At 39.9% G+C, this 15,242-nt stretch overlaps 1 protein-coding gene across 2 annotated transcripts in view; it reads right to left on the bottom strand.

Annotated features, from left to right (window-relative positions):
• med30 (mediator complex subunit 30) overlaps nt 1-15,242 on the bottom strand; it is a 142,247-nt gene that overhangs the window by 80,176 nt on the left and 46,829 nt on the right. For both annotated transcript variants that reach the window (XM_061982617.1, XM_061982618.1), the window contains exon 4: nt 14,401-14,508. In XM_061982617.1, the coding sequence (XP_061838601.1) occupies nt 14,401-14,508 (108 nt within the window). The remainder of the gene's footprint in view (nt 1-14,400; nt 14,509-15,242) is intronic.

Below are 15,242 nucleotides of genomic sequence, written 5' to 3'. Positions count from 1 at the left end.
AGGAATAGCTAAACATGCTTCACTACACACTGTAGCTCACCGGTGTCACCGCTAATGACGCTGTTCCTTAATATAAACAAACGCCATGGATGGATCTACACCTGACATCCACTGTAATGATATCAACTACAAGAGCGTATCTAGTCCATACTACTATGACTACATCTATATTTTTTTCATATTATGTTTATAAACTCAGAAAATACATCTGCGGGACATGAGGACTTTGATTATGACCAATGTATGATCTGTAACAACATTTTGCAATCGGATTGATACCTAAATTTGTGGTATCATCCAAAACTAATGTAAAGTATCCAAACAACAGAAGAATAAGTGATTATTACATTTTAACAGAAGTGTAGATGGAACATGTTGAAACAGAAAATAACCAGATATTAACAGTAAATGAACAAGTGGATTAATAATCAATTTTTACAGCTTGTCCCTCATAATTTTGACAAAATAATAGAATGAGAAATGACACAATATGTATGTTACTGCAAATGTCAGCAGACAAATTAGGAGCCTTTGTTTGCTTACTTACTACTACAATACATTGTCTAATATGTTCACTATTTTATTTCAGGCCAAAATTGTTCTTCGATTGCAATAAGAAACATATGTTTAATGTACCGTAAGATTTTTTGTTAAAATAAAGCCAACAATGCCATTTTCTAAATGTATTTTGGTACCGGTACCACAATATTGGTATCAGGACAACCCTACTGTGTATGTATGTATGTATGTATGTATGTATGTATGTATGTATATATATATATATATATATATATATATATATATATATATATATATATATATATATATATATATATATATAATGTATGACTGGATATATATATATATATATATACATATATATATATATATATATATATATATATATATATATATCAGTGACGTACAGTCACTAGAGGCAGGTGAGGCCCTGCCTCACCTGCCATCATGGAAAGAAAAAAAATGCAAAAAGAAAAAAAAATAATTATAATTGTAGGGACGGCGTGGCGCAGTGGAAGAATGGCTGTGCGCGACCCGAGGGTCCCTGGTTCAATCCCCACCTAGTACCAACTTCGTCATGTCCGTTGTGTCCTGAGCAAGACACTTCACCCTTGCTCCTGATGAGTGCTGGTTAGCGCCTTGCATGGCAGCTCCCTCCATCAGTGTGTGAATGTGTGTGTGAATGGGTAAATGTGGAAGTAGTGTCAAAGCGCTTTGAGTACCTTGAAGGTAGAAAAGCGCTATACAAGTACAACCCATTTATCATTATTATTTATTAATTAAATTGTTATATGTATCCAGTAGAGATGCGCGGTTTGCGGGCACAACCGCGGAGTCCGCGGATTATCCGCGGATAGGGCGGATGAAATTGAAAAAAATTAGATTTTATCCGCGGGTCGGGTCGGGTCGGGTGGTTGAAATAAAAAAAAAAAAAGATTTTAAATAGATTCAGGCGGGTGGCAGTTAAACCAATTCGGAAATATATATACATAGTTAAATGTTGTTACTCACATACGAAAAACGAGCAGGCACCTGCTGCATATGCCACAACAGAAGAAAAAAAAAAAAAAGAGATGGACACTTTTACGGAGCGGAGAAGGGACGCCTCGCCGGGGTCCGGGACCGAGGCCCCTTCCCCCGAGAGGGCCCCACCGGGAGCCGTAGCTGAGGCGATCCGCGAGAAGGGCCCGACGCACGTCCAGGGTCACCACCGCGCCCACCGCCCGCCTCGTCCGCCTTCGCCGCGGCCGGCGTCACGTGCAGCAGGTAAGCAGCTTACCTGCCCGCCACCCCCGTGGCCGGGGGCTCGTAACAGGGGTCACTCCGCGCGCCCCGCCCGCGCAGCTTACCTGCCCGCCACCCCTGTTGCCGGGGGTGCGTAACAGGGGTCACTCCGCGCGCAGTGCGCTCACGAAAGGGGTGGGGCTCACCCTGGTTGATATAGACAGCAGCTAGGACGGTGGCCATGGAAGTCGGAACCCGCTAAGGAGTGTGTAACAACCCACCTGCCGAATCAACTAGCCCTGAAAATGGATGGCGCTGGAGCGTCGGGCCCATATACCCGGCCGTCGCCGGCAGCGAGACGCGCTTGGAGGTGCGCTCAGCGCGGCTCCCATATGATTGCGCACTGGTGTGCGTCTGGGTCGTGACAGCGTGGCACGCGAATGTCTGTTCTGCATTGGATCAGTCTCCTTTCTTTAACAGGCAAAAGCTTTATAACCTCACTAATGCCTTGCATCGTCTATATTAGATATATAACAACGGGCGGGTGCGGGCGTATGCGGTTCTGATCAAATGTTAGATCGGGTGGATTGCGGATGGTTGACGACTTTCTGATGCGGTTGCGGATGAAATAATTGCCTATCCGCGCATCTCTAGTATCCAGTGATTATACTATAAAGTTATTTTCCATTTAACTTCACCAGTTTTCGATTAGTTTTATTCAAAATCGCTGAATTTTCACATTTGCCGTTCAAATACTGAGAAGAGACGGTGCGGTGAACAGCAGCCAGTTGAGGCACGTCACTCAGTGCCTCAACATGGATTCCGGACTCGGCTAACTGCTGGCCTGCTGTGCAGTGAGACTGTATTGCTATATGAATTATATTATACATTTCCATAGTTTAGTTAGATGAGGTATATAATGTACAGTGTATTTTGTCAACAACTGTATGTGTTTAACGTATTTCTTGTGCTGAGCGATTATAAAACGGCTGCAAAAGACGCACTGGCTGAGGCTCCAGTAATCCCGCCTCCTGCACCCCCGCCGTAGAATTGTTATATCAACTAAAGCCCACACTTAAACTTTCCACGTGCAAGATTGAATCTATTTAAAAAAGTTATTTCATAAGAAGCCAAAAAGTACAAAAACAATAATGTTCGTGTTGGAGGAGTTGTGAATGACTGCAGGGCCACAACATTAGGTACACCTGCAGACTGCAGGTGTATCTAATTCACAACTCCTCCAACACGAACATTATTGTTTTTGCACTTTTTGGCTTCTTATAAATAACTTTTGTAACCTATTTTCATGGGCTTTCCTCTTTGTGATGTTAAGTTTCTGTTATGCGCTGTTATACAGTATATGCCTTGAGCTCTTATTTTGAAGGCGCTAAGAGCGGAAGTGATGACACGGAGTGGAGCGGAGGTTTTTGAAAGAAGGTAAATTAAGTGGTCCTCGTGTAAACTGGAGCCTCCGTGTTTGTTATTTTGTAGTTTCATACAGTATAGGCGACATTTATAAACCCTCGGTTACACTTTTTTAAATAGATTCAATCTTGCACGTGGAAAGTTTAAGTGAGGGCTTTAGTTGCGGCGCGCATGGACTTAATTTATAAGTAAAGGTAAGACCATAATAACGTTTTTTTTTATTAAATGTGCTTTTTTGTGTGCTACAGTTTGTATGTGTAAAGTTAAAGTTAAGTTAAAGTACCAATGATTGTCACACACACACACTAGGTGTAATGAAATTTGTCGTCTGCATTTGACCCATCCCCTTGTTCACCCCCTGGGAGGTGAGAGGAGCAGTGGGCAGCAGCGGCGCCGCGCCCGGGAATCATTTTTGGTGATTTAACCCCCAATTCCAACCTTTGATGCTGAGTGCCAAGCAGGGAAGAATGCTGGTATGAGCTTTTAAACATAACCCGTTAACTGCTGCCAATCAAATGGTGAATAAGATACTCTTTAGGGTTCATATGTTTGTAAATCTGACTGTGATGAAGTCAGTGCCTCACCAGCCATGAACCTCACCGCACGTCACTGATATATATATATATATATATATATATATATATATATATATATATATATATATATATATATATATATATATATATATATATATATATATCCAGTCATACATTACTTTATTTTTTTTCACGTAAATAAACACTAATTTTTAAGGTGTTGCGACTTTTATTTTATTTTGTAGTAATAGCGACTTCCTCCCGGTCAACTTCCTTTGTTTTCACTTTATCGAAGTTTGCATGCAAGTGACGTCGAGGCCACATTGGGGCCACATTTGGGGCCTGTGCGCGTTTACACTGGATTCTGATTAAAAAAAAATCACATTTTACTTGAAGTGTAAACAATCTGCTGGAAAAAATCTGATTAATCACCAAAAATGATTCCCGGGCGCGGCACCGCTGCTGCCCATTGCTACCCTCACCTCCCAGGCGGTGATCAAGGGGATGGGTCAAATGCAGAGGACAAATTTCACCACACCTAGTATGTGTGTGAATATCATTGGTACTTTAACTTTAACTTAACTTAACTTAATTAGGAAAATTCTGATTTGGGCCACTTTGGCCTGCAGAGTAAAATAGTTTAAATGGGCTTGGCCTGGAGGAGGACTTTAGCACCTACACAACAGCGCATTCTGAAGAGAGTCAGAAAGCAGCTTGAAGATGGTTTTTAAAAGAGAATCTATGCAAAATGTTGACCAAAACACCACCAGTTGACATGTAGACAACAAGGAAGTGTATTAAATGTAGGAAAAAAATCATAATATGACACTTTTAACAGGGCTGTTTGCAACTTGCTCAGAGTTACATTTTTCAAAGCAAACTTATGTTACCAGTAATGATTTAACGAACAAAATTGTTCAACAATTGTCTATATTTTTCACAATTACTAAGTTTGTGTGGTAAACATTTTTACTGGCCCGGATAAAATGATTGGTGTTTATGGCGGTCACTCACCCTGTCTCGTCAACATGTACATGCACACACAAAAACAGTCCAAGAGAAGCAACAAACAATTAGCAGTCACGTTGTTATGATAGAATATACATTCAACGACAGCTAACACTAACTATCCAAATCGCTATTATTAGCTAACAACACCCAAAACTAATGCGCTTGCATGCGTTACGTACGGAGTTACGTCATTATGTCCTAGAAGCCGGAAGAGGGTGGTATATACCGTGTAAAATACATTGGAACATTAGCACCCTCTAGACATCTGTGTAAATTGCAAAATAAACCTTTAGGTCTATAAAAATCATGAATACAAATAAAATTAAATTTAAAAACATCCCAGTAAACCATTTTCACTTTGAGTACCGTATTTTCCGGACTATAAGGCGCACTTAAAATCCTTTTTTCCCCCTCAAAACTCGACAGTGCGCCTTATGTACGGAATAATTCTGGTTTTGCTTACCGACCTCGAAGCAGTCAAACATAGGAGATACTTGTAGACTGCACAATGGAGGCAATATGACTCAAGTAAACAACACCAAAATTGTATATGTTCCATTGAAAATATAGAACATGACACACGGCGCTCAAAAATCTATCAAAATGTTTTAGTACAACTTTGGTAAGCTATGAAGCCGCACCGCTTGATGTTGGCGCATTAAACATATAAGTATTATTATGGTGTGTGTGTATAAGGTAAGGTATTATCTGGCATTTTGTTTTGCAATATTATGCAAAAGCAACTTTTCTTACCTTCTGGTACCTGCTGTTCTGTATTTGGGATCTGCATGAATCCTGAAAAACTGCGCGTATCCGCCTTTGTATTCCGTGACAACACCGTAGTCGATAAGCTTCTTCTTTATCTCGATCTTCTTGTTATGGGACATTCATCCTCCACTGTTGCTATTTCTAATATAAAGTAGTGTAAAGTTCTTACTTAAATCTGTTAGTAAACTTGCCATGAAAGCGCTAAAACATACCGGTGTAGTGAGTTTACATTATTCACCCAAGGAACTTTAGTTATTAGAGAGTTCCAGTCAGACGGTTTTTCACGGGACACATTTGCGGCCTTGTTGTTGTTTCCGGATGAGGAGATGTTGATCTGTTATTGATTTAAGTAAAGTCTGAATGTCATTAAAACAGTTAGCTCCATCTTTTGACACTTCTTCCACTTGCGTCCTTGCACGCTACACCGCTACAACAAAGATGACGGGGAGAAGACGCTGCCGAAGGTGAGCCACGTAAATAAGACAGCCAACAAAACGGCGCATCCTGAAGCGACTGTCAGAAATCGGCGTAAAGATGATCTGTAAAACATAATCTATGCAACATTTTGACCAAAGAACCACCATCACATGTTATATAGACCACAAGGAAGTGTTTTCAATTTAGAAAAAAAAATTAAAAAACTCTTTTACTGCACCCTATAATCTGGTGAGCCATTCATCGGCAGTGTGCCTTTTAATCCTGTGCCCCCTATGGTACGGAAAATACGGTAGTCTTATTTAAATGTTACAAATTGAGTTCAAAATTAGTGAGTTATAAAGTGAAAATTAGTTATAAATTTAACTTGAAAATTTGTGTAAATTGTTTCAGATGTGATCAGGGACAATCTGTTGTTAACCAATTATATAAAAAATGCTGGTGCCACCAAGAAATACAGAGGTTAGTGTCATGACGGGGGGGGGGGGGGGGGGGGGGGGGTCGCAGTTTACTGCGGGGTTCGTTCTCCCGGGATGCAGACGGACCACTCCGGACAAGGCGAGCAGGTAGGAACATGATTTAATCATCAAAAAATAACGCATAGTACCAAAAACAGAAAACAAGCAAAAGGGATGCGTGCCGATTGCACGGGAAGCTAAGGAAAAAACTTAGAGCAGGAATCATAAGCTAGGAAACACGAAGACCAAACTTAATTTCAACAAACAATGAAGCCAGGCCGACTGACCGGCAAAGGCAGGATTAAATAGTCCCTGTGATTAGTGCTCGGGAAACAGGTGAGCGTCCCGAGCACCAATCAGAGACAGGTGGAAACAATAAGCACCCATGGTAACTAAAAACAAACAAGGGTGCACAAAAACAGGAACTATGGGAGTCCAAAACTAACATAATATAACAACACATGATCCGGGCCACGGATCATGACAGTTAGTACAAATAAAAAAGATCCTGTTCTCAATACTTCAATTCAGTATTTCAATGTCCATAACCTCGGGGGATGGGGCATGACAGAAAATAATTGAGAAATAATGTGCTACACCAAGTGAAGTTTTTTTTTTAATGTTGACAAGACTGTCCTTGTACCAAGTCAGCACTTTTATAAAATAGCAATTCACTCTGCCATGTTTTTGTATTAAAAACATCATGCTTCTGATTATGTGGCGTTCTGCTTTTTCCCTCCTTGAAATGTTTTTCATAAAAAGGTTCATGTTTTGTTGGCTTCTTCTATGTGGAGCTTATAAGTGTGTCCGGTTTGTATTTGTCAGAATGGAGGCTGCAATCTCTACAAAATACTTTCGGAGTTGACTGACAACTCAGTGCGTCGGTTTAAAGAAGCATTATCTGCGCTGCACACCACAGGCACCTCTATCAGACCGGGGCGAAAACACATTTGACAGGTAACACATTTGAAAAAGCTCTTAAGAGTGTGTTGACATTTGAGGCCACTCAAAAAGTCAACAGCTCACCCAAAAGAAATAAAAGGCATTGTTTCCTTGCACCATGTGCAGTCTGTACTTCTTTCAAGTTTTCTGTTTGTAGCTAAAAATCAGTTTTTTGTTGTTGTTTTAAATTAACCCTTAGGAGTGGGGTCTTGGGAAGTTTTTTAGCGTATTTATGTACTTTTGTGTTTATTTCTATACCTGACTTGCCAAAACCGGTTAAGGTTGCCTCAGTTTGTTTACTTTTTTCATGACAGCCTCTCATGTGTGACTAGACACTTATTTTTATTATATTTTAACACAGTGTACACACGTTGGGCCTAGAATCACCTAAATAAAAGTAAAACCTTAAAATCCAAATAACATTTGGTGGTGTAAACTCTGGGATGTTCCGACCAGGTTCTTATGCTGCGGATTCCTGATTTCTGGCGATACCAATGCCCATACTAATCACATTATTTTAGTATTAATTGTACATTTTTCAATGTATTTATGGCAGGCCTGGGCAATTATTTTGACTCGGGGGGGCCAAATTCAGAGAAAAAAATGTGTCTGGGTGCCGGTATATCTGATTTTTAGGAACACTAATACAAGACCTCACAATAATGTCTGATTGAATGCTAAAAACGTTATGACAGACCGCATTAAAAAACGGAATGGAATTTTACGTTTTTTTTACTGAATAAGACACCCAGAATGTACATGAAAATATAGAATGTGGGATTTACAATATTAACTATGACCGATAAAACACTGAATATTGACAACATATGAACGTCACACCCCCTCTCTATCAACATATTTTACAATCAAGCGAAACGCAACAAAAATGCAACACAAACAGCGAAATATGAACGCGAAGGGTAAAAAAACAAAAAACAAAACACCTACAATGTGATACATCTGATACATCACTAAGCTTTAGAACTTAGCTGTAAAAATCTACTTCCGCGTCTGTCCCTGACACCCGCATTTCAGGCTGGAAACACTGTGGAAACGCTCCCCACCCACACTGCTTGGTGCCTTGTCTGAGCTGCTGTGACTTAGATTACCATAGTAACTAATTAGATTACCATAATAACTAGTATATCATGCAAAAGCGAAAATTCCAACCATTGAAATACTTTGTTTAGTTCAAGACTTCAGTAATTTGAAAACATCACTGTACATCATAATGGCAGCTACAGTTTTCATCTTAAAGATCTAAAAAAATTATTATTTGGGAATATCCGGCGGGCCAGATTGAAAAGCTCCACCGGCAGCCCTATATATCGACACAAAGTGCTACCACGCAAGCCCCGAAAGAACATTTTGAAAATCATTATACATTTCCTGTAATTAGGTGCATTTCTACACTATATTTCACCTTGAGATTTATTCTCATCTACCAACCTGTTTTGGCTGTCTTTTTGACACTTACATGTCTACTTAATGTACTTAATGTACCACATAATTTTTTGTTTTTTTTTAAGTAGATAACAACATTAACATTATTATCATTAAAAAATGTAATGTAAAATTCTATAACATGCATGCGAAGAACTCAGAAAAAGTTTCCTTATTTGGCAACTCTATCCTGTAGCCACGCCCCCTCAGGTAATATACTTCGGGTGTTGTGACCTCTGTTTACAATCTGTCACGTCAAAAATATACCTTCTTGCTGGCTACTAATAGAGATGTCCGATAATATCGGCAGCCCGATATTATCGGCCGATAAATGCTTTAAAATGTAATATCGGTTCGGAAATAATCGGTATCGGTTTCAAAAAGTACAATTTATGTCTTTTTAAAACGCAGCTGTACGGAGTGGTACACGAACGTAGGGAGAAGTACAGAGCGTCAATAAACCTTAAAGGCACTGCCTTTGCGTGCGGGTCCATAATACATACGGCTTTTCACGCACACAAATGAATGCTATCATACTTGGTTAATAGCCATACAGGTCACACTGATGGTGGCCGTATAAACAACTTTAACACTGTTACAAATATGCGCCACACTGTGAACCCACACCAAACAAAAATGACAAACACATTTCGGGAGAACATCCGCACCGTAACACAACATAAACACAACAGAAAAAATACCCAGAACCCCTTGCAGCACTAACTCTTCCGGGACGCTACAATATAGCCCCCCCCCACCCCCCCCCCCGCCCCCCCACCGCAACCCCGCCCACCTCAACCTCCTCATGCTCTCTCAGGGAGAGCATGTCCCAAATTCCAAGCTGCTGTTTTGAGGCATGTTAAAAAAAATAGTGCACTTTGTGACTTCAATAATAAATATGGCAGTGCCATGATGGCATTTTTTTCCATAACTTCAGTTGATTTATTTTGGAAAACCTTGTTACATTGTTTAATGCATCCAGGGGGCATCACAACAAAATTAGGTATAATAATGTGTTAATTCCACGACTGAATATATCGGTATCGGTTGATCTCGGAATCGGTAATTAAGAGTTGGACAATATCGGAATATCGGCAAAAAAGCCATTATCGGACATCTCTAATTTCTATATTACTTTTTTCTTTTTTCCCCCTATATTACTTAAAAGAAAACTGGTTTTGTTCTACCTATGGACAGGACTTTTTTTTTTTTTAATTTGAAACCAGTTTGTAATTTTTTTGAAACGACTGAAAGGGGAACTGCACTTTTTTTTTTGCTTATTGTTCAAAATCATTATGAGACAAGAACACACACGGCTTTTTTTATTAAGATTTTAAAGATGATGAACACTTGGAAGATGTGGCTAATGGGAGTCACCGCTGGAGCATCAAAGCCCCTAAAACAACTTCAAAACCCTCCATCAATGTTTTATATACACACTGCAACTATATACGTATATCATGTAGTAACAGACATGTTCATAACATGATGTAATATGTACAGTATTTACTGTATTTTGGTCATTTTAATCATTGCAGGAACTAATTCCTTGGTGCATGTATTTTCGTTTCCATAGCAGTGCACGTCTGACTTCTGACAACAACCCCTTCCGGATACAAACACGAGTGTGCTCTAATCACGGCAGATTCGGTAACAAACAACGAAGAAGACTATTTTTGGACCAAACCTTATCTTTTTTAATCTGAATTTATGGAGGATGAACTACTGCTTCTAGAAGCCAGTAGGAAGGAAGAGTGAGACGTTGGAGCAGACGGAAGCCGAGAGAGTGAGGTGAAAGTGAATCGAAGCTGCAAAATGTGAAACTTGAAGCCAAGCCATTTCGACATCATTAACCGGAAAAACGTACCTGGCCAGCTGGACGAGTCACACTTTATATATAATATTGTTCAGGTTTTTCAGTCAGTACAGATTGGTGTCTTATCACATTTTGTTGTGCAATACAAACTCAAACAATGTTTCATGTTGACGTAGAAGCTAGCTTATCTCTCGCCGTAGTTAGCTTCTACGGCTAATACTGAAGTACGCCGATGTGTTAGTACGCTAGAAAGAGAGTTCCTCAGCGTTTGCTCTTACAATAACAATGTCGCTACAGCTTGGTTATTATACAAGTTACGGAACGTAAATAAAGTATTGATGATGGTTTTTTAATGCATTTTTAAAGTGATTTAGTGGTAGAATTGATTGAGCCATTAGCTGCATTGATTGCCACCAACAACGAGCCCATTTTTATATGTTAGACTGCCAAAAAAATTCTAAATTTGTCTGGTCTCTTAAAAGGATTGTAAATGATAAGCAAAATTAAAAAATTGTGCAGTTCCCCTTTAAGAATCTTTACAAATAAAAATCGCAATTCATTCGAAAAAAAATCTTTTTTTTTTTTTTTTTACACCTTTACTTGTTACCATACCGAGGTTGCTCGTGACGTCACGCCCAGTTGTCGACTTCCGCACTTGGCGATCACTCCAGCAGCACTCACTGCTAACTCAGCCAAACTACCTCTTGGTAACGTTGCAATTTTCAATGCCAACAAAAAAAATTGCGGCTCCACTTTTCCGAAAATGCGCTGCTTAGCTATTGACATGCTAGTGATTAGCATTAGCAATTTTACATTTCAACACCTTCAAACGTGTAAATTAAAACTACAATTAAGATGAACGTTACAATCAAACAGCTGGTGTGTAATAATTACAATACTTATAGTATTAATACTTTTTAGTATTAGTATAATTGGGGGTTAAATCACCAAAAATGATTCCCGGGCGCGGCCACCGCTGCTGCCCACTGCTCCCCTCACCTCCCAGGGGGTGATCAAGGGTTATGGGTTAAATGCAGAGAATAATTTCGCCACACCTAGTGTGTGTGTGACAATCATTGGTACTTTAACTTTTTAACTTTAGGACGCAACAGAAAAAACAAACACCATAAACTATATAAACTACTGCCATCTAACGTCTTGGATTTGCAACTGTAATTGCAACTTAATGTAATACTTTCAAATGAATAAATTAACAATTGTGATGAGGTGCTGACTTGTCCAGGGTGTACTCTGCCTTCCGCTTGAGTGCAGCTGGGTTAGGCTCCAGCACCCTGCGACTCCGAAAGGGACGAGCGGTAGAAAATAGATGCACTGGACAGCAGTTATAATCAGCTCATTTCAATTGTTGCAATAAAAAAAAGGGATTTTATTATCAAAAACAATTAATATTTTTTAACACACAAAAGTACCGACAATTGGTGCGTTTGAGTATTGGTTATGATTCCGAGGAATTGGCGCTGTATCGTTTCAGATGTGAACTATACTCATCCCTCGTATTGAAAGCAATTTTCCATGCCAACAAAGCAAGCGTACCTGATAGAAAGCGTTCAACTGTTCAAAATGTGCTAACTTGATGCTTACCAGTGACGTGCAGTCAGGGGAGGCATGTGAGGCGGGGCCTCACGTGCCATCATGGAAAGAAAAAAAATGTAAAAAGAAAAAAAAAATTAAATTGTTATATGTATCCAGTGATTATACTATAGTTATTTTCCATTTAACTTCACCAGTTCTAGATTATTTTTATTCAAAATCGCTGAATTTTCACATTTGCCATTCAAATACTGAGAAGAGACATGCGGTGAGTCAGCAGCCAGTTGAGGCACGTCACTCAGTGCCTCAACATGGATTGCGCAATGACTCGGCTAACTGCTGGCCTGCTGTGCAGTGAGACCGTATTGCTATATGAATTATATTATACATTTCTATAGTTTAGTTAGCTCAGGTATATAATGTACAGTGTATTTTGTCAACAACTGTATGTGTGTAACGTATTTCTTGTGCTGAGCAATCATAAAACTGCTGCGAAGACGCACTGTGTGAGGCTCGCAGTAATCCTGCCTCCTGGTGGTAGAGGGCGGTAGTGATCCCAGGGAGCATTCATAGGACTACTCGGCTGCAGAAGAAGTGACAACAAGCAGCAACAATTAGCAGCGATCGTTTATTTTTTCCTCTTGCCTGGACTAATAACATGGAGGATTACATATTTAAAATAAAACAGTTTTCTAAACTGGACTTTCAATCGAAGCAGGAGGTAATACTTAAAGGAAGATCTCCATCGAGACAGAGAGACTTTTAAAACTGAAGAAAGATAAGGAAGACTTCTATAAACAAGTTATCAATGCTTTTGTTCAAAAGGAGCTGCGCATGGACTTCATTTATAAGTAAAGGTAAGACCATAATAACACTTTTTTTTAGTAAATGTGCTTTTTTGTGTGCTACAGTTTGTATGTGTAAAGTTAAAGTTAAGTTAAAGTACCAATGATTGTCACACACACACTAAGTGTGGTGAAATTTGTCCTCTGCATTTGACCCATCCCCTTGATCACCCCCTGGGAGGTGAGGGGAGCAGTGGGCAGCAGCGGCGCCGCGCCCGGGAATTTGTTTTGGTGATTTAACCCCCAATTCCAACCTTTGATGCTGAGTGACAAGCAGGGAAGAATGCTGGTATGAGCTTTTAAACATAACCCGTTAACTGCTGCCAATCAAATGGTGAATAAGATACTCTTTAGGGTTCATATGTTTGTAAATCTGACTGTGATGAAGTCAGTGCCTCACCAGCCATGAACCTCACCGCACGTCACTGATGCTTACATATGCATATACGAGCTACTGATTAGCATTAACGATTTTACATGGCGATTTCAACGTCTCCAAATTGGATCATCAAAATTACAACCAACATGCACGTTACAAGCTGGTGTAATAAGTACAAACCATGCCATTGTTATGTCACGCGATCCTGTGCAATGTCATGCTGGCTATGTCAACTTCAATTTTGAACTTGATAATGAATGCTGCCCCTTTCCCAAAGAAACCATCTGTTTCACATGTGAGAATAAGTCAAGAAACTACTAAATGTTTTTCATTACGAATCAGTGATACAGCCGCCTCATAAAACTACTCATAAAAGAAAACAGAACTTTGCTTTTTCTCTCTTTTTACCCACCCACTCAAAGCAAACCCAGAAGGCACAAAAAAAAGTGTTGGCACGATTGGCTTGGGGAAGGACAAGTCCCACATGCATCATGCATGTTTGCTAAATTTGCTTTGCTAAAATGTTATCTCTGTAAAACCTTAAACCCCATCACAGTCAAGCACGCATACAGGAATGTCCTCCCTAAATTCCTCAGCAGCGCCTCTCCCAGTTGGCCCACATCATGATCTTCCGAAGGTCAGAAAAATATTGAATTAAGTTTATTATTCTATTAAACGAGTGGAAGTCTGGAGGGATTTCCCTCGAAAAAATAACAGGAAGCTGGCGAGATAAAGCAAAGTATAGGGAGCTGGCGGAATCGCACAGATGAAAGATGGTTGCGATAATTCACATTGTGTCCCAGGTGTTTGAAAGCGTATACCATACCGACAGGAGAGATCTCAGCTTTGCAGACAAACGTAGTAAATCCCGTTTTAACTCGTGCAAGCTCGTCTGCAAGAGTCATCGAATCTCTGGCTGACATGTAGTGATAAAGTTTCATCCTATGAAACATCATGGCTGCCCAGACAAGGTACAAACGTTTGGGCAATTTATCATTAACTTGATGCTTGTAACCCCGAGAGCGTGGCCGTATTGACAACACAATACCTTGTTGACCTCCAGGATTTCTCTTCTGTCCTCGGCGGCAGGGCGGTTCTGGCCGGCTGAGTGGTCATCATGTTTGGTGCCGTCATCCTCGAGGAAGGGTATCAGTTGCTGGAAAAGACAGCATGGATAAGAATAATCAATATGACTGAGCATAAACAGAGTAACTATGAGTAGCGATTATGCAGGTGCATTCAACTGACCCCAATCTTGGAATAAACCTCCCTTGTGCGTCTTGCCTTGAAAAGCACTACTTTACTTAAGTGCAGTTATAGGCTCACAAAAAAAATGCATTCATGGGCAATCTTGTTTCAATGCCTTGGTGAAAATGTAGATTCTGTGTAAGACCGTAAATGCAAGATAAGTCTCCCTTGTCTCCTTTGAACATAGTGAAAGGCGGCACACAGAGTGGGAAATTCATTCATTTTTAAGCACACCGTGTGCTTGACCTTGTCTGCGTTACATTACAGAGTGGGACTGCCTTACGCCTGCTTTACATCATAGTGCCTCCCAGTGGTCAGCCTGGAGAAGAAGGGAGCAAGACAGCTGTCATACTTACTGTATACTGTATTGTAGTCATTGATTTCAATATGTAAATTGTGTTTCATATCACATGTATATTGGAACAAAATAATTGGCATTTCACTTGAAAAACCTTTTCGGATTTAAAGTAGGCAAGGCAAGGCAAGGCAACTTTATATGTGTAGCCCTTTTCATACACAAGGCGGACTCAAAGTGCTTCACAGACAACAAAGTGAAATGAAAGAAAATAAAAGCAAAATTAAAATGCAGACAATAAAAATAAAAACAGTGCGGACGTAAAAAGTTAAAAGATTTAGCTGAAA

Source organism: Nerophis lumbriciformis, linkage group LG21, assembly GCF_033978685.3.
Source record: "Nerophis lumbriciformis linkage group LG21, RoL_Nlum_v2.1, whole genome shotgun sequence".
In the NCBI taxonomy this organism is placed as follows: Eukaryota; Metazoa; Chordata; class Actinopteri; order Syngnathiformes; family Syngnathidae; genus Nerophis; species Nerophis lumbriciformis.
This window is presented reverse-complemented; position numbering and strand designations above follow the sequence as displayed.